This window comes from Loxodonta africana, chromosome 24 (genome assembly GCF_030014295.1).
Source record: "Loxodonta africana isolate mLoxAfr1 chromosome 24, mLoxAfr1.hap2, whole genome shotgun sequence".
Classification (NCBI taxonomy): domain Eukaryota; kingdom Metazoa; phylum Chordata; class Mammalia; order Proboscidea; family Elephantidae; genus Loxodonta; species Loxodonta africana.
In genome coordinates, this window is record NC_087365.1 from 10,592,212 (window position 1) to 10,607,066 (window position 14,855).

A 14,855-nucleotide genomic window follows, 5' to 3' on the forward strand; every position below is an offset into this window, starting at 1 on the left:
TCTCCCAAAGCCTGGCACTGCTGAAGTGGCATTGGGGGTGCTGAAGAAGTATTTGCTCCTAGCAGTGGGACCCCAGAGAAAGTTGCAGGATGCCCTTGAGAAGGAAGCCCCTTTCCTCTCCATCCTTCTCCCTTGACTGCTGGTTTGTGGCTCAGGGCATTTATGTTTGTAGTGAGTGATAGGCCTGCTGGTCAGCCAGGACCCTCAGGGTATGGGGCTTGCTCACTGGCTGTGAGGGAGCCTTGCTGAGCCATGAAGGGCGAGACCTGAACCAAGTGGTTTGCTGGAAAAAGAGGGAAGGGGGAAAAAAAAAAACCTGTGGGAAAAACATACCTTGCTTAATTCTGCTTAGGGTCTTTTTGATGATAAAGAAGCAGGAGCATTACCCCCACCAAGGACAATAGCCTTTACTTCTTAGACTTTCCCTCAGCTGTCTTGGGGCACTTTGGAGGATGTGCAAGGAGCCTTAGTTTGGTCAGTTTCTCAGAACCCTGACAGAGCAGAGGTGCCCTGAGTCATGCTCACTGTACCCAGCCCACAAGGAGACCTGGGCAGTGAGAGCCCCCTCGACCCTGTCTGGAGCCCTCTTCCTCTCTGGGTCTGATCAGGTTTGCTGTGCATCTGCATCTCAGTGCCTAAGCTTGCTCCTTCCCTCCCATTTCACAGTGGTCCTGGAGGCCGACAGCCCTCTCTACCTGCCCTATAAGACTCTGGTCTCCACTCTGGGAAGCATGATATTCAATGAAGGCGAGGCCCAGCAGCTGATCGAGGTCCTGTCAGAGAAGGCCGGCATCGTCCAGGACACCTGGCACAAGGTGGGCCACCTCCCTGCTGCAGGGCTCTCCACGCACCTCTCCTCTCGGGGCTGGCAAGGGGTCGTTGTTGCCTGGCATGGGTGCCCCAGCCTACCAGGGGATGCTCATGCTCTAGGCGAGGACCCTAGGGTGGCACCCAGGAGCCTGGAACCCGGATGGTTTGGCCAGAGCTTGGGGCTCTTGCAGGGGGATTATACAAGCCCATCGCGTCCCTCTCCAGTGTCACTCTAGTGCTCCTGGCCACCGCCTGTGGCCTCTTGCTCCCCAGACGGTGCTGCCTGGCGTGTGTGTGTTTCATAGCCAGAGTTGGAATTCGAGGTACTTTTGCTGGAGAATTTTGTGGCACCCTTTACTGGTTAGAGGTGTGCTGACGTGTCCTAATAACCAGGCTTGATAGTTCCTGCCCTAAGCATCCAGAGCTCCTTGCTGAGTCAGCATCAGGGGGTCTCCTGGGGGCATGACTGAGGGTGTGAAATGACCACCCTCCTCTAAGCCCACCCCCATCATCCCTTAGAGGGCCATCGAAGCGAGCCAGTGGGAAACATGCTCTGGAAGCTGCCCCGGCGTCCCTGTTGCACTGGGCCTGCAAGTCCTGGCAGGTGGGCGGCAAGGTGGGGGAGCCTGCTCACCTGGAAGCTCCCGCCCTCACCTCTGGAAGCCTCTGCTGCTGTTGGGGTCCAGGCCTGGTTGCTGGGAGGACAGCAGAGATGTCTGTTCCACTTGGGCTAACATGCCCCGTGGCATTTATAGGCCACTCAGAAGGGCGATCCCGTGACAATTCTGAAGCGCCAGCTGGAGGAGAAGGAGAAGCTGCTGGCCACTGAGCAGGAAGATGCGGCCATCGCCAAGAGCAAGCTGCGGGAACTCAACAAGGTATGGCCAAGGGCGCCCCGTGGGCTCCTTCCCCATCCCCCAGGAGCCCCTTGGGTTATGGGGCCAGGCCTGGCACAGTTGGGTGGTGAGACTGGTGTGACAAATCTGTGGTTCCCAGGAGCTTGAGGTGAGGGCAAGGGGCTCACCTTCAGTGTGCCTTTTGGCCCTGAAGGATGGTAGGCTGCCTTCCTGGTGGTTATAAGCACGCCCAGAATATATGCAGGGGGTTAGGGACTTTGGCTTGTGGTCAGGATGGACCAAAACTGGACCGTTCACCAACGGTCCCTGTGAAGGGCTGTCTCTCCTAGGGATGTGCCTGAGAAAGAGGGGGCACAGTGGACCCAAGGTTGTCTTCTGGAGAATTGAAGCAAAAACTTGTGGGGAGGTGTTGGAGGAGCTGCCGTTCACCTTTTTCTCAGATCCATGGATCAACCCTGTAGGAAGCACCTCACTTTACTGTCAGCTGGCGGCTGGGCCCATAAAATTCATGCCCAGTGAGTGATGCCCAGTGAAGGCCAGAGCAGCAGAGCATCACCCTCGTCTGAGGGAGCCTCTGGGTGCCAGAAGGCAGGACCTCTTCCTCCCTCCACTCCTTCCTGGGGGACTGCTGGGTGGGGAGGAAGCCTGCCCCATGGGGCTGTAGACTGTAGCAGTGCTTCTCTCCTTCACAGCAGACAGGGAGGAGAGGGCTTGGGCAGCAGGCATAGGAGATGGCCTGGGACGCAAGGATGTCCCTTCCAGGGGCACCTGGACCTGATTGCTTGTGAGGAATCAGACGTGAGGCAGCCTGACCTCTGTCCTGAGTTCAGGGGTGCAGCCCAGAGCCAAAAGGGAAAGTCCATTTGCTAGGGGACAGGCAGGAGCCAGGGAAGAGCCTTTGGTGGCCACTTTTTAAATGCTACACCCAGAAGAAGAGGAAAAGACCAAGCCTTCCAGGGCCTTTTGCCCATGTGAGCTGCTGTCACATCTCCCAAGATCTGGCTACACAAGGCCTTCCTGTGAGCTTGTCTTGTGTGGGTGAATGCAGGGCTGGCTGGAGCCCCTCACCTGGTTCATGGAGCTGACTGCGTATCCCTTCCTCATTCCGTGTTCACTGACATCACTCTGGGGCGTGACGTAGGCTATGACAAGAGTGTTTACACCATAGAAATTGGCAAATGGTACAGATCAGACCAGACTCCCCGCCGCCCTCCCCGCGCTCCACCCCCTGCTGTCCTGAGAGCCAGCTGACCAGCTCTCCACTGGTTAAGAGTCTTATCTGGGGGTGTCGTTCTTCTGTACCCTCTTTTAAACAAACTGAGAAATCCGTGTGAAAATGCAGTGGCCCCTAAAGAAAGCTAAAGCCAGAGCAGGTGGGTTGAGTACATAGCTAGTTGGCTGTGTAGTTTCCTGGTTACTACCTCTGCCTGCCCCTAATTTAGGGTGGGCCTTTTTTTTTTTTTTTTGCTTTTTTTGAGGTGTGCCAGTGGGGTGAGGGGAAGCCTCTGGTGGTGACGGAGGTCTGTCCCTTCCCTATTGCTGGGGTTTGATCCACCTTGGAAAGGCCAAAAAGTGGGGGTGGGGTGTGACCTACAAAAGCAGCCCCCCACCCATGTGTTGGTCATTTGTGTCCAGACTCTCCATCAGTGGTGGCCCTGTGAAAAGATTTCCAAAACCACGGTGGCTGCTGATCCCCAGCTACCCTCCTCAGCCCCTGCCCCAGGCAGGACAAGAGAATCTCTGTGGCTGGCTACAGGGGCCCTGAGCTGCCTGGGCCGAAGTGCTTTGTTCTCCTAGTCCTGGATTCCCGGGCTCCGAGGGATTTGCAGGTGTGTCCAGCCAGGCCCTCCCTTCTCTCTGGCTCGCAAACACAGAGCTGGCCTGGGAGGACCCTCTCTAAACTGCTGACGGCTCCTGATCTTCAGACCGAGGTCTGCACCCTGAGCTCCCTCTGTACACCACCCCCTCCCCTACCTCCCACCCCCATCTGCACCCAGACATGCCGGGCCCTTGCTCACCTCCTCCAGGCCGCTCTTCCTTATCCATGAGCCTGAGTTCCATCTCCCTTATTCAGAGCCTCCCACCACCCCCATTTTTCCCCCCAGCACTTGGGTCCTTGTTGGGATTACGCCTTATTCTGTCATTGGACCAGGAGCCCCTGGAGAGCAAGCACTATGCCTACCCGTGTGTGGCCCTGCCGAGCAGGTGCCTAGGAGCAAGTGGCCACGACGGCCGAGGCTGCTGCTAGCCCAGAAGAAGCTGCCTTGGCCTCCTACACTTTCCACGTGTAGATGGTTCAAGGCTGTGGCTCATGTATCTGGTCCTTGCCCTTCCCTGTGCCCCTGGAGTTGACAACAGTGGATCCCAGCGGCCCTGTGGAGAGTTTGCCGCAGAGCTGATGTGCTTGTTTGATTCTTGGGTTGTGTCTCCTAGCCCAGTACTGTTGAGCAAAATTATGTAAGAAAGTTAAGTGACTGAAGATGTGTAAGTTCTTTTTAACCCTCCACAAACTGGTGAGATTGGGAGGATCTGTGTTTCCTGGTTCCCTTCATGTTTTCTTCGTCCCTGTAAAGAGGTTTCTGTAGTTGACCAAGAGGGTTTTCCTTAATTTGTTTTCTTGGGGTCCGCGATTGCAGGCATGATCCAGGCACAGAGAACTTTTGGCGTCACCTGCCAGATGGTGGCCCCTACACACATGTTGCATCTCTGCAGAGAGGGTCAAAGCTTTGCAGGGACCAGCGGGCTTCCACACCCCAGAGCACCATCCTGGGCGTCTGGGAATCTCCCAGGCTTCCGGCAGAGCTCCGGTGACATGTGGCCTGCCGTACTCCGTACTCTGTCCAGGGGTCCTTTCTTTGGGGCCCCTGTCCTGAGTGACTCAGACAGATCTCATCCTGTGCCCACTTGGGTTCCTGGGCCTCAGGGCCCTGGAGGGGATCGGGCTCTGAGCCCCGGTGCAGTAATGGAGGCCCCCGACGGATGGAGTGCCCTAGGGGGAGCGGGAGGTGTTCGTGCTCCAAGGCCTGCCTTCCCATAGCCGGCCCCACTTTGGGATTGGGAGCTGAGCCAGATAAGTAGGGCACTCCAGCCATGGGAGCTCACACCATGCGGGGCCCATACTCGGGCTGGGGACAGTGCGTGAAAGTGCACTGGAGTATCATTGTCTCCCAGCTTAGTCAGCGGAAACTGGGTCAGTGTCCCCCACCTCTCAGGACACTATAAAAAAATAAGTCTAACCCGTGCATCTGAATTAAGAATTGGACATGCAGGAGGAAGAAAAAGGAGCCATGGAGGGCTGGGAGGAATGGGCCCTTCTCTGTCCTTTCACAAAGCCCAGGGCAAAGGAAGAGAGAGTCCCATTGAATTCTGGTACCTACTCTGACCCGGGAGACTGGGGTTTGGTGCCCTGCACCTGCACAGGGACCACCTAGGGCTGGGGAAGGGCGTCCCTGGACACCTCAGCACTGGCCTCTGGGGGCCCAAGTAGCAAGCAGAGGACGGTGGGGGACAGCCTGTGAGGCTTCGCCACCTGCCCTTTTTGTGGCCATGGATTCCCCAGGGCCTCTGAGCTCTGATGCCACCATCTACTTCTCTAGGCTGTTGTCTGGGAAACCCAGCACACAAGCGCCAGCCTGGAAAGGGACTCCTGCTTTGCTCACATGTGAGGCTATCCTACTGCGCCCTGCTTTGCCCACCAAGGGCCGGTGGGGCGTGCTTTTCGAGGAGACAGTGCGATGAAGTCCTAGCCCGCTGAAGTGCTGTCCTGTGTCCTGGGAGCTTCTGGGGCAGGCCGGAAGCATGGGGTCTTGTTACCTACCCCTTCCTGGGAGCCCTCTGGGCTCACACAGTCCCAGGTTCAGGTCTCAGTCCTGCCACTTGCAGCTGCCCACAGGCCTGGACAGGTTCGTTATCTCCAAGGCTCGGTGTTGGCTCTAAAGTGGAGGCGATGATTTTCACCTCACCAAGGATGAAATGAGACAGGTGCTTGTCCAGAGTGGCACAGTGTAGCTGTCCCCCGCTCCTTTAGACAGTTAAGGAGAAGCTCCTTAACTTAGAGTTGCATGCTGTTGCTGGTCTCTCCCCCTGGGTGGGGCCCGGGGGATGATTGTCTTTGAAAAGTGGGGCCAGTGGTTCCTGGGGGTCCCAGGGCCTGTCAGACACTCAGCGCCACAGTGGCACCAAGTGATGACCCCCCTGACCGGCACAGCCTCACCTCCCCTAGCTCATGGCCCCCTCCAGCCTCTGGCAGGAGGACACTCTGGCCCTAGGCCTGGAGCTCTGCCTGGGGAGGGAGAGGTCCCCCACTTCTCTGGTCCACCGCCCAGGCTGGGGCAGGGTCTTGAATCTCAAGGGACAGTTGTACCCCATCACCCAGCCAGCTGGGCTCACAGTATTCCCGCCAAGCTTTTGCCGGTCTGGCTGGAGGGGCAGACAGGGAGCTCCCTTACCCCAGGAGTGATGGCATCAGGGACCCTTGCTTGTTTTGTTACCCTGTGCCCCATGGCTTCCACCACTGCCACAGTGACACAGGCCAGCCCTCCCTAGGCTTGCATCTGGTGTGCATCATGGCATCTGTCCCTGGGGTTCTCCAGAGGTGGGCTGACGCCCCGGCTACAGTGGGATGGCATCCCCCCATGTCCTGACCCCTACCATCAGGGCTCTCCACCTTCATGTCCTGAAAGTGACCTGTGGTTGCCTGGAGTACACTCATCACAGGCTGAGCCAGTGCCCCTGAACCCTGGCAATGCTGGCTCTGCCACCTCCCTGTGGCCACGTCGACACCTAGCCCATAATGGCACAGGGCCAGCAGGGTTTCCCAGGGATTCCTTGTGGCCTCGTGCTTACTTTCTGCTATGCTGAATCTGGTCTGTCTGAGAACTCAGTACACAGCGGGAGCTAAGCAGCGTCTGTTCTCAGGGTCCTTCCAGCCCCACGGTACTCTGAGTGTAACAGATACCACTCGAGATGGTCTTGGTCCTGTCTGATAGGCTCCTGGCCCAAGTGACTGTGCCCTTCTCCTCACCTGTCCTTCTCACTACTTGTCCCAGGAGCTGGCTGCGGAAAAGGCCAAGGCAGCAGCTGGGGAGGCCAACGTGAAGAAGCAGCTGGTGGCCCGGGACCAGGAGATGGCGGCGGTACAGGCACGCATGCAGGCCAGCTACCGCGAGCACATGAAGGAGATGCAGCAGCTGCAGGGCAAGGTGGGCTGCGGGGGTGCTGTGAGCCGGGGCAGGCTTTTGGGGGGCCAGGAGCTGCTCCATGTGGCAGGGCAGTGCCAGGCGTCCCATTCCATGCATGTGTATGTGTGATGTTAGTAACCAGGAAGGTGGAGAATACATCACAGGGAGCAAAGCACCTGGTCGCAGCTGGCCTGTGTCCCCGTCTCCTGGGGGCCACCCGTGGGGCAGGATCTCAACCATCCTGGGACCCTGGAACAGGACTGTCCAGATAGGGAGGCCTGGTGGCTGCAGAGCTCTAGTATCAGGGGCTGGAGGCCGGCACCAGGCAGTGGTCCTCCAGCATGGCCCTCTAGCCAGGACCCTGGTACTCATCTCTGCAGCCTGCACTCTGCTTCTCCTGGGCTGTGACCTCCACCTGCATGGTACAGGAGCAGCCGCAGGAGGTCACTGGGCTGGGATGAGTCTTCCTTGAGGTCATTGTAAGCTGTGGATTGCAGCTGTGTACTTGACTCGGCCACCTCGGAGGCAGAGGCGGACGGGGGGTATTTGAGGGCCTGGGTGAGTGCTCGCTGCCTGGGCGGGCTGGGCTGGGAGGCCTGGTGTAGGGGCCACACTGGCGCTAGAGCTTTGTGGTCCTTAGGCCTCTTGCTTTAAACAACCCTCCCAGCCTCCAGGTAGAGCAGGCAAAACCTTCCTGGGGCTTTCTGTTTGTGGGCTGTGTCCTGGCTGACCTCAGCCCAGAAGCTGACTCTCGTTGTAAAGCAGGTGCTTTGCCTGCCCCAGTGATACCATTGTTGTCGACTTTTCAGGTTCGGACTCTTCAGGAGCAGCTGGAAAACGGCCCCAACACTCAGCTGGCTCGTCTGCAGCAGGAGAATTCCATCCTGAGGGATGCCTTGAACCAGGCCACCAGCCAGGTGGAGAGCAAGTAAGTCCAGAGATTCTGGTCTGCAGGAATGGCTGTATCCTGGAGGGTTCTAGAACTTGGGGAGGACTCTCACCAAGGCCTCTTGCCAGGCTGGCCAGGCACGTCCTGGCTTTGTTATGGACTGCAGGCCAGTGGGCAGCCTTGGGCTCTGTTCTGAACCCTCCCTCTCTGGTGCGAGTGCTAACTCGGGGCCTAGTGTCCTCTTGGTGGTGACAGCTGCAGGGAGAGGCGAACTTCACTGCAGCATTCCCCCGTCGGGCCAGGATGTGGATGTGGTTGGTGCCCTCAACACTGTTGGTGCTGACATCTTGCTTTCCTGCCAGAGCGCGTGCTCCCCCCATGCCTGTCTTCACCACGTCCCCCACGTGAAGCCCGAGTACTAAGACCAGGCAATTGTCTAAGATGACCGTGGGCCTGGGGCCTTGGCCCCCCACTGCCCTGCGTTGGCAAGGCCTCCTGTCTGGGAGGGATGGTGATGTCCGTGTGCCCAGGTGATAGCATTGTATCACGGCACAGAGGCCGCTGCTCAGCACTGTCCTCGCAGTAAGGATCACCCCTAAGCGGAAGCACTGGTGGACCTGAGACTAGCATTCAGCCCCCGCAGTGAAAGGCAGCTCTCCTTTCTTCCTGTTCCCTGTCTGAGGTCACAGTGACCATCCACTGGCCCTGTAGAAGCCAGCTGCGTTTCTCCCACCTGATGGAGCTGTGACTTCCTTTGGCCTGACGTGCCTGTGCTGACCATGTCCAGGGCTCTGCATTGTCCCCAGAGCATCTCCTGGGTGAGGAGAGCAGAGAGCCCAGTCCTTCAGTGGGCACTGGGTGGACCGCTGCGGAGGAGAGCCTTGGCAGGGACGTCTGTGCCCTAGGCCTGGTTTTGCCGGTGTCGACCCCACCGTGGAGTAAATCTAAAGGCCATCTCCAGATAGTGCCCCTCCTGTCTGGGGACTCCCCTACTCTGTGCTCTTGGGGTGTGTGCGTGCACACATCTCACCTCCTCCTGACCCGCCATCCTGCCACAGATTTGGGGCTGCTATTTCCTCAGCCACCACAGGCAGGAGGAGCACGTGGGGCTGAGTGCCATCGCTCTGGTTCCGTTTCAGGAGGTGGGTATCGCCCCTAAGTAGGGACAGCTCCAAAGCCTGGAGCTGTGTCCTCCGAGGAAGCAGCCGCTGACCTCCATTCAGTCTGCGGGTATTCAGCAGTGGGATGGATTTTTTCCCAGGCCCTCCCAGGGTTCCAGAGCTCTGTGGGTCCAGGAGCTGCCCCAGCCCCCCATCATTACCCTAAGTGCCAAGAGTCTGGCCACTGGTGTGAGTGCCCCAGTCTTGAATCTCAGGAGTATGAGACGTGCATGCTTGCGGCCCCGCTGAGGGCTTTGCTCAGCTTCCCTGTGGCACAGACAAGGATACGGAGTCCAGGGAGGTGGTGGGCTCCACAGCCCGCAGCTGGCCGTGCAGAGCAGCCAGGGCCCAGGCTCGCCAGCTGGGCCTGCATGGCCACCCCGGTGTGGTGGGCGGTCCTCTTGCCTCCCCTGCCTTGCCTGGTGCCCTCTCTGGATAGCGGTCCACTGCCTTAGAGAGTTGTCTTCTCTGCTGCTACGGGAAGCCATTGTCCTTGCCACGCCTCACTGCTGAGGAGGCAGGCACTGAGTGGCCCCTCTTCTTCAGTCTCTCTAGCTCCTGGACTTTGCTGTTGGGTACTGAGATCCAACTTTTGAAGCACAGGGTTGAATGGTCTGTCTTGTGAGAACACAGTACTCAGGGTTCTGCTGCAGCTGAGTTGGCCAGAGAGGAGGGCACGGGACCCCCAGGCTGCCTGTCTGTGGAGTGCGGTCTTGCCGAGTTGGCTGTGTCGTGGGCCCGTTGACAGTGCCTGGATCAGCACTGAGGAGAAGCACGCCTGGCCTTTTCTCTGTAACGCCTAGGAGCTCCTGGGAGGCACGGGCTGCTCTAGGGCATGTTCGCTCTGCTCTGTCTGTTGCGTGTGCTGGGCTGGAGAGGTGATGGCTCCAGCAAAGCTCACTCAGGCCCCACACGCCAGGCACTGCAGCGGTGGTTTGGGGAGTGGCTCCACAACTCGGGCAGCTGTTTATGAAAGAAGAGGTCCCCTGAAGGAAAGGCTCAGAGCACCAGCCTGGCCCTGAGGTGGCGTTCTGGGCTGGCAGGCGCTGACACGAGTCATTTTCCATCTGTCATCGGGCCTGGTGACTGTCTTGCAGGCAGAACGCGGAGCTGGCCAAACTCCGGCAGGAGCTCAGCAAGGTCAGCAAGGAGCTGGTGGAAAAGTCGGAAGCCGTGAAGCAGGAGGAGCAACAGCGGAAGGCTCTGGAAGCCAAGGCACTTGTTTTCGAGGGTCATGTTCTGCAGCTGAAGGTGGGTCGAGGTGGCTGCTCGGTGGCCATGTGTCTGCAGGGAACAAGCCAGGGCTTGCCTGGCCACTGGGCCATCCCTTCTCAGCCATGACTCTGGAGCCTTGAGGTGCAGGTAGGGCTGGGCTCGAGCCTCTAGCCTTAGCCCCGTTGATGTCTGTGGCCACTAGAGTCTGATGGGGTTTTCTCTGTGCTAAGCATTTTTCTGAAACCCTGGTGGCACAGTGGTTAAGAGGCATGGCTGCTAACCAAAAGGTGGGCAGTTCGAATCCACAAGGCCCTCCTTGGAAATTCTATGTGGCAGTTCTACCCTATCCTATACGGTCGCGATGAGTTGGAATCAACTCAATGGCAATGGGGTTTTTTTGGTTAAGCATTGTCCTAAGATATCTGTGCACCTTTGAGCTTTAATTCAGTTAATTCTCCGTGTGACCCTGTGAAGTAGCTAGTACAACTACCTGCATTTTACCCCTAAGGCAGTTTAGAGGCACAGAAAGGTTAAGCCACTACCCCAGTGTACACAGCGAGGGGGAGTGAGAGGCAGGATTAGCACCCCTCAAGACTAGCTTCAGAGCTGTGCCAGCTCAGGGCTTAACTTCTTGGTCACAAGAAAGAGCTGGCTACTTGGGGGGCTTCTGACCCTTTTTCTGCTCGATTATCAAGGCCAGGCTGTAAGTTTGCAAGGGCATTAGGGACTCCCTCCTGGAAGGGACAAGAGACAAACATGTAACGGTAAGGTTGGTGTTCAGGTATGTAAAGAGGACTGAAAGGAAATGTGGACAGATAAACACAGTTGGAATTCATGAGGTGGGATTGTGATGGTGAAACAGGACTACCCAGGCCAGTCAGAGCCGTGGGGCAGCCTGGCTGGCTGCGTTTAAAGACCCCAGGTGGCTCTGACATACGCAGGGCTGAAGCCGATGGTGTGGGCCCCAGGCTGCTATCCTCATGCTTTGTCGTCTGAGAAGGGGCTGCTAAGACAGAGCCCTGGCCTGGCCTTGTCACCAGTCAGCTGCTCCTGCCTCTCTAGGCCTCAGGGCCCTCAGGGTTCCAGAGCCTGGGACTGAAAGAAGATGAGTCATTGGCAGTGGGACCTCTGGCATCAGGCTGCACAGTTTAGGCCCCACTCTGCCACTTCTTAGCATGATACTCGAAAGCCTCAGTTTCCCCAGCTGTCACGCTGGGGCGGCAGCAGCCCCTGCCTCGCAGGGTGGCTATGGGGATTAACCATGCTGGCACGCACAGAATGTTAAGGACAGGGCCTTGCCTATAACAAAATCTCAGTAAATGTGGGTTCTGAAGTCTCGTTCCAGAAATGTTCTGGTCAGACTTGGAAATATAGATTTTAAGAAGTGTCTTAGTCATCTAGTGCTGTTATAACAGAAATACCACAAGTGGATGACTTTAACAAAGAGAAATTTATTCTCTCACAGTCTAGAAGGCTACAAGTTCATTTCAGAGCATCAGCTCCAGGGGAAGGCTTTCTGTCTCTGTTGGCCTTATCATCAGTCTTCCCCTGGACTGGGAGCTTCCTCACACAGGAACCCTGGCTCCCAAGGATGCACCCTGCTCCCAGTGCTGCTTTTTTGCTGGTATGAGGTCCCCCTGTCTCTCTGCTTGCGTTTCGCTTTTATATTTCAAAAGAGATTACCTCAAGACACAACCTAATTCTGTAGATTGAGTACCTGCCTCATTAACGTAACTGCCGCTAAGCCACAGAGGCAGGATCCACAACACACGGGAAAATCACATCGGATGATGGAACGGTAGACAGTCACACGATACTGGGAATCGTGGCTTGATTTGATACACTCTTCTGGGGGACACAATTCAATCCATGACAGGAAGCGCCTCTGTCACGCTGACATGAGGAGTGGGGCTTTGTGTGTGGCTGTCCTGCCTTAATCTGAGGCTCCTTTGCTGTGAGCTGGTTCTTGGGGGCCAGTGTGTGTGAGGGCACCTCCCATACTGGCCTTGGGGTCCTAGAGGCTAGCATTGGGAGGTGGAGACTGTCCCTAGCCCAGGGTCCCCTGGGGTTGGCCAGGCCTGCTCGGAAGAAAGTGGTATGCTGAGAGCATGAAGACATCTGTCCTGGTTCTTGTTTTTCCAGTAGATGAACTGAACCTTAGAAACCCAGGGGTTTTTATAAAGTTCACTGGCCCGCGTAACAGGAGCCTGGCTCTGGGGTTGTCCAGTGTGGCTTCATGAAATCTGCTGGCTTACCCAGCACGAGCCTGGCTCTGGGGTTGTCCAGTGTGGCTTCATGAAATCTGCTGGCTTACATAGCACGAGCCTGGCTCTGGGGTTGTCTAGTGTGTCTTTATGAAGTCCGCTGGCCTGCGTACCACAAGCCTGGCTCTGGGGTTGTCTAGTGTGGCTGGCTCATGTGCGTCACACTCTCCTCCCAGTTGGAACGGTCATCTCGTCCCAAGAGGTGTGCGTGTGCCTTCCAGTAAAGGTTTCTTTTTATAAGTTTCTGGTTCTGAGTCCAGGTGGGCCTTTGATTTTTTGTTGCTTGACTGATGGAACAGTGTTCTCATTGATGTCAGTGACGGATGGAGAGATGCATGCGGTGGGCGGCTCCCTGCAGTCTGAGTGGGAGAGCGAGGAAGAGCTGGTGGTAGTGCTTCCAGCTGCAAATGTCTCCGCCCCGTTGACATCCCTCCCTCTGGGGAGCACTGGAGCTGGAGGGGGATGCAGGGCTGTGGAGCGGCTGTCACCACCATCCTTTCTTCCCCACCCCCCCACCCCCCGGAGTTTGAACTGATGCTCTGCCATGTTCCAATGCAGAAAGTGTTGCTCACCCTCAGGCCGCCCAGAGTTTTCCACTGTGCGGCACACTTACTTCTCAATGGACGTGATCCACCAGGCTCTCCCAGTGGAGAGTGGCGCCCGCCGTCAGGGGCCTCTGTCTCTGTCGTTTTCCTTCAGAAGCTGTTACCCTAAAAGGAACTAAAAGTCAGGGTGTGGGTAACAGCACGTTAAAGGGGCTGAGAGATGGCCTCTGTGGGTGTCTGTCCCCTGTTTGTCGGCCCTGCCCCAGACAAGCTTCCTCTGAAAACAGTGAGAACTGAATTCTTCAGGGGGCTGGCCACAGTCTGAGGCCCGACTCGGCACTGCTGCCCCAGAGTCCAGTGTTAGGTATACCAGGATGCTCGCTGGAGCCAGGGTTGAGACCATCAGAGACCCAGACAACCACCCGCCAGTTGTACCACCTCCACACAGCCATGTGGCCGACAAGAGAACGAGACAACCTATTCATACTCGTGTGAAAACATCTGCAAAAGAGTAGGCTGAACCATACCAAGTGGCCACTTTTGTAGTTCAAAGATGGCTGACAGTCGGCAATTTCATGTGGTTCACTTGATATTAAGAACCAAGTCAGAGCTGTCCACATGAAATGATCTTAATTATGAGCGATGCCCGTGTGTGTATAAGTGGTAGAGCAGAAGCAGCTGGGAAAGGAACCAAGGGACTGTGCTGGGGAAACAGAAAAAAGGTGAGTGTGGGTCCCTTGCCACCACCTCCGCTCACTAAAAGGGTGTTGGCTGGGACGGAGTTTGCTGCAGACTCGAGAGTGTTAAAGAAAGACGTTCTTTCTAGAATAGGCAAACCAAGAGCTCGTGGCTCTCCCAGGCATAGGATGGCCGCGTGGAGCCTCTGCCCTGCTCAGAGGCAGAGCTGATGAGGCAGCCTTCCGTGTCCTTACGGCTCCTCCCGCCCTCCAGGCATCGCACAAGGAAAATGAGGAAGCCCTGCAGAAACGCCTGGACGAGGTCAGCCGGGAGCTCTGCCGCTCCCAGACCAGCCATGCCAGCCTCCAGGCGGACATGGAGAAGGCCCAGGAGCAGCAGCAGCAGATGGCGGGTGAGGGCATGCTTCTCGGGTGCCTCGCTCTGGGCCCCACGGGCAGGTTGGTGCTGGGTCCCCAGAACCTGAGAAGTGGGCTGACCCTGGCCAAGTGAGGGAGTCGGTGAGGAGGGAACTGAACCCTGCAGCTGGGGACCGGATGTGGGGGAGCAGAAAGCGCCACCCCCCCCCGCCCCGCCCCAGCCTCCTCGGGGCTCCCTCCCACCCTCCAAGCCCTCATGGCTACTGGTTGAGCCAAGGTCATTCTGCGGCCATCACTGGCCCACTTGGTGCCACGTGCTTGCGTTGGGCCTCCCTGGTTCTCCCATCTAGATCTACCCAGAGGCCAGGCTGGGGTTTGGAAGGCTGTGGTCCTCCATGCGCATAGGCCTGCTTCAGGATGGGCCAGTGATAGCTCCCTGCCTAGTGTGCACCTGAGTGTCGTGGGCAGGTCACGGGCACCAGGGACTCGCAGGACGAAGCGGTGCACAGAACTACCCTCTAGGAGGGATATTGGCATCGTCAGATAAACCTGCAACAATAGCGTCACACAGCACTGTACCCCACCCAGGCACAAGAGCCTACATGACCTAGAGCTGGGGTGGCGACTTGTTTCTGTGCAGAACCGGCTTCCTGGGCCACATGGTGTCTTCACAAGTGCCCCCCTCTGTCGCTGCAGTGCAAAAGCAGCCACAGACAGTCTGGAAGCATAGGGGCCTGGCTGGGTTCTCGCCGGGGGCCGGCTTGGCCTACAGGGCGTAGCTGGCTGACCGCTGATCCAGAGGGCCAGGTGTGGGTTTAGATTGGTAGTCAAAGAGGCCTCACTGGGGCTAGAGGGTGTCTAAGCTGAGCTCTGGGGGACA

General features: G+C 57.4%; 1 protein-coding gene across 4 annotated transcripts in view; it reads left to right on the forward strand.

Moving 5' to 3' along the window:
• The window catches only part of RRBP1 (ribosome binding protein 1), a 76,021-nt gene that overhangs the window by 39,417 nt on the left and 21,749 nt on the right, over positions 1 to 14,855 (forward strand). For all 4 annotated transcript variants that reach the window (XM_064275757.1, XM_064275756.1, XM_010591520.2 and 1 more), the window contains 6 exons: positions 667 to 815; positions 1,566 to 1,688; positions 6,716 to 6,868; positions 7,657 to 7,775; positions 9,994 to 10,147; positions 13,872 to 14,010. In XM_064275757.1, coding sequence (XP_064131827.1) covers positions 667 to 815; positions 1,566 to 1,688; positions 6,716 to 6,868; positions 7,657 to 7,775; positions 9,994 to 10,147; positions 13,872 to 14,010 — 837 coding nt within the window. The remainder of the gene's footprint in view (positions 1 to 666; positions 816 to 1,565; positions 1,689 to 6,715; positions 6,869 to 7,656; positions 7,776 to 9,993; positions 10,148 to 13,871; positions 14,011 to 14,855) is intronic.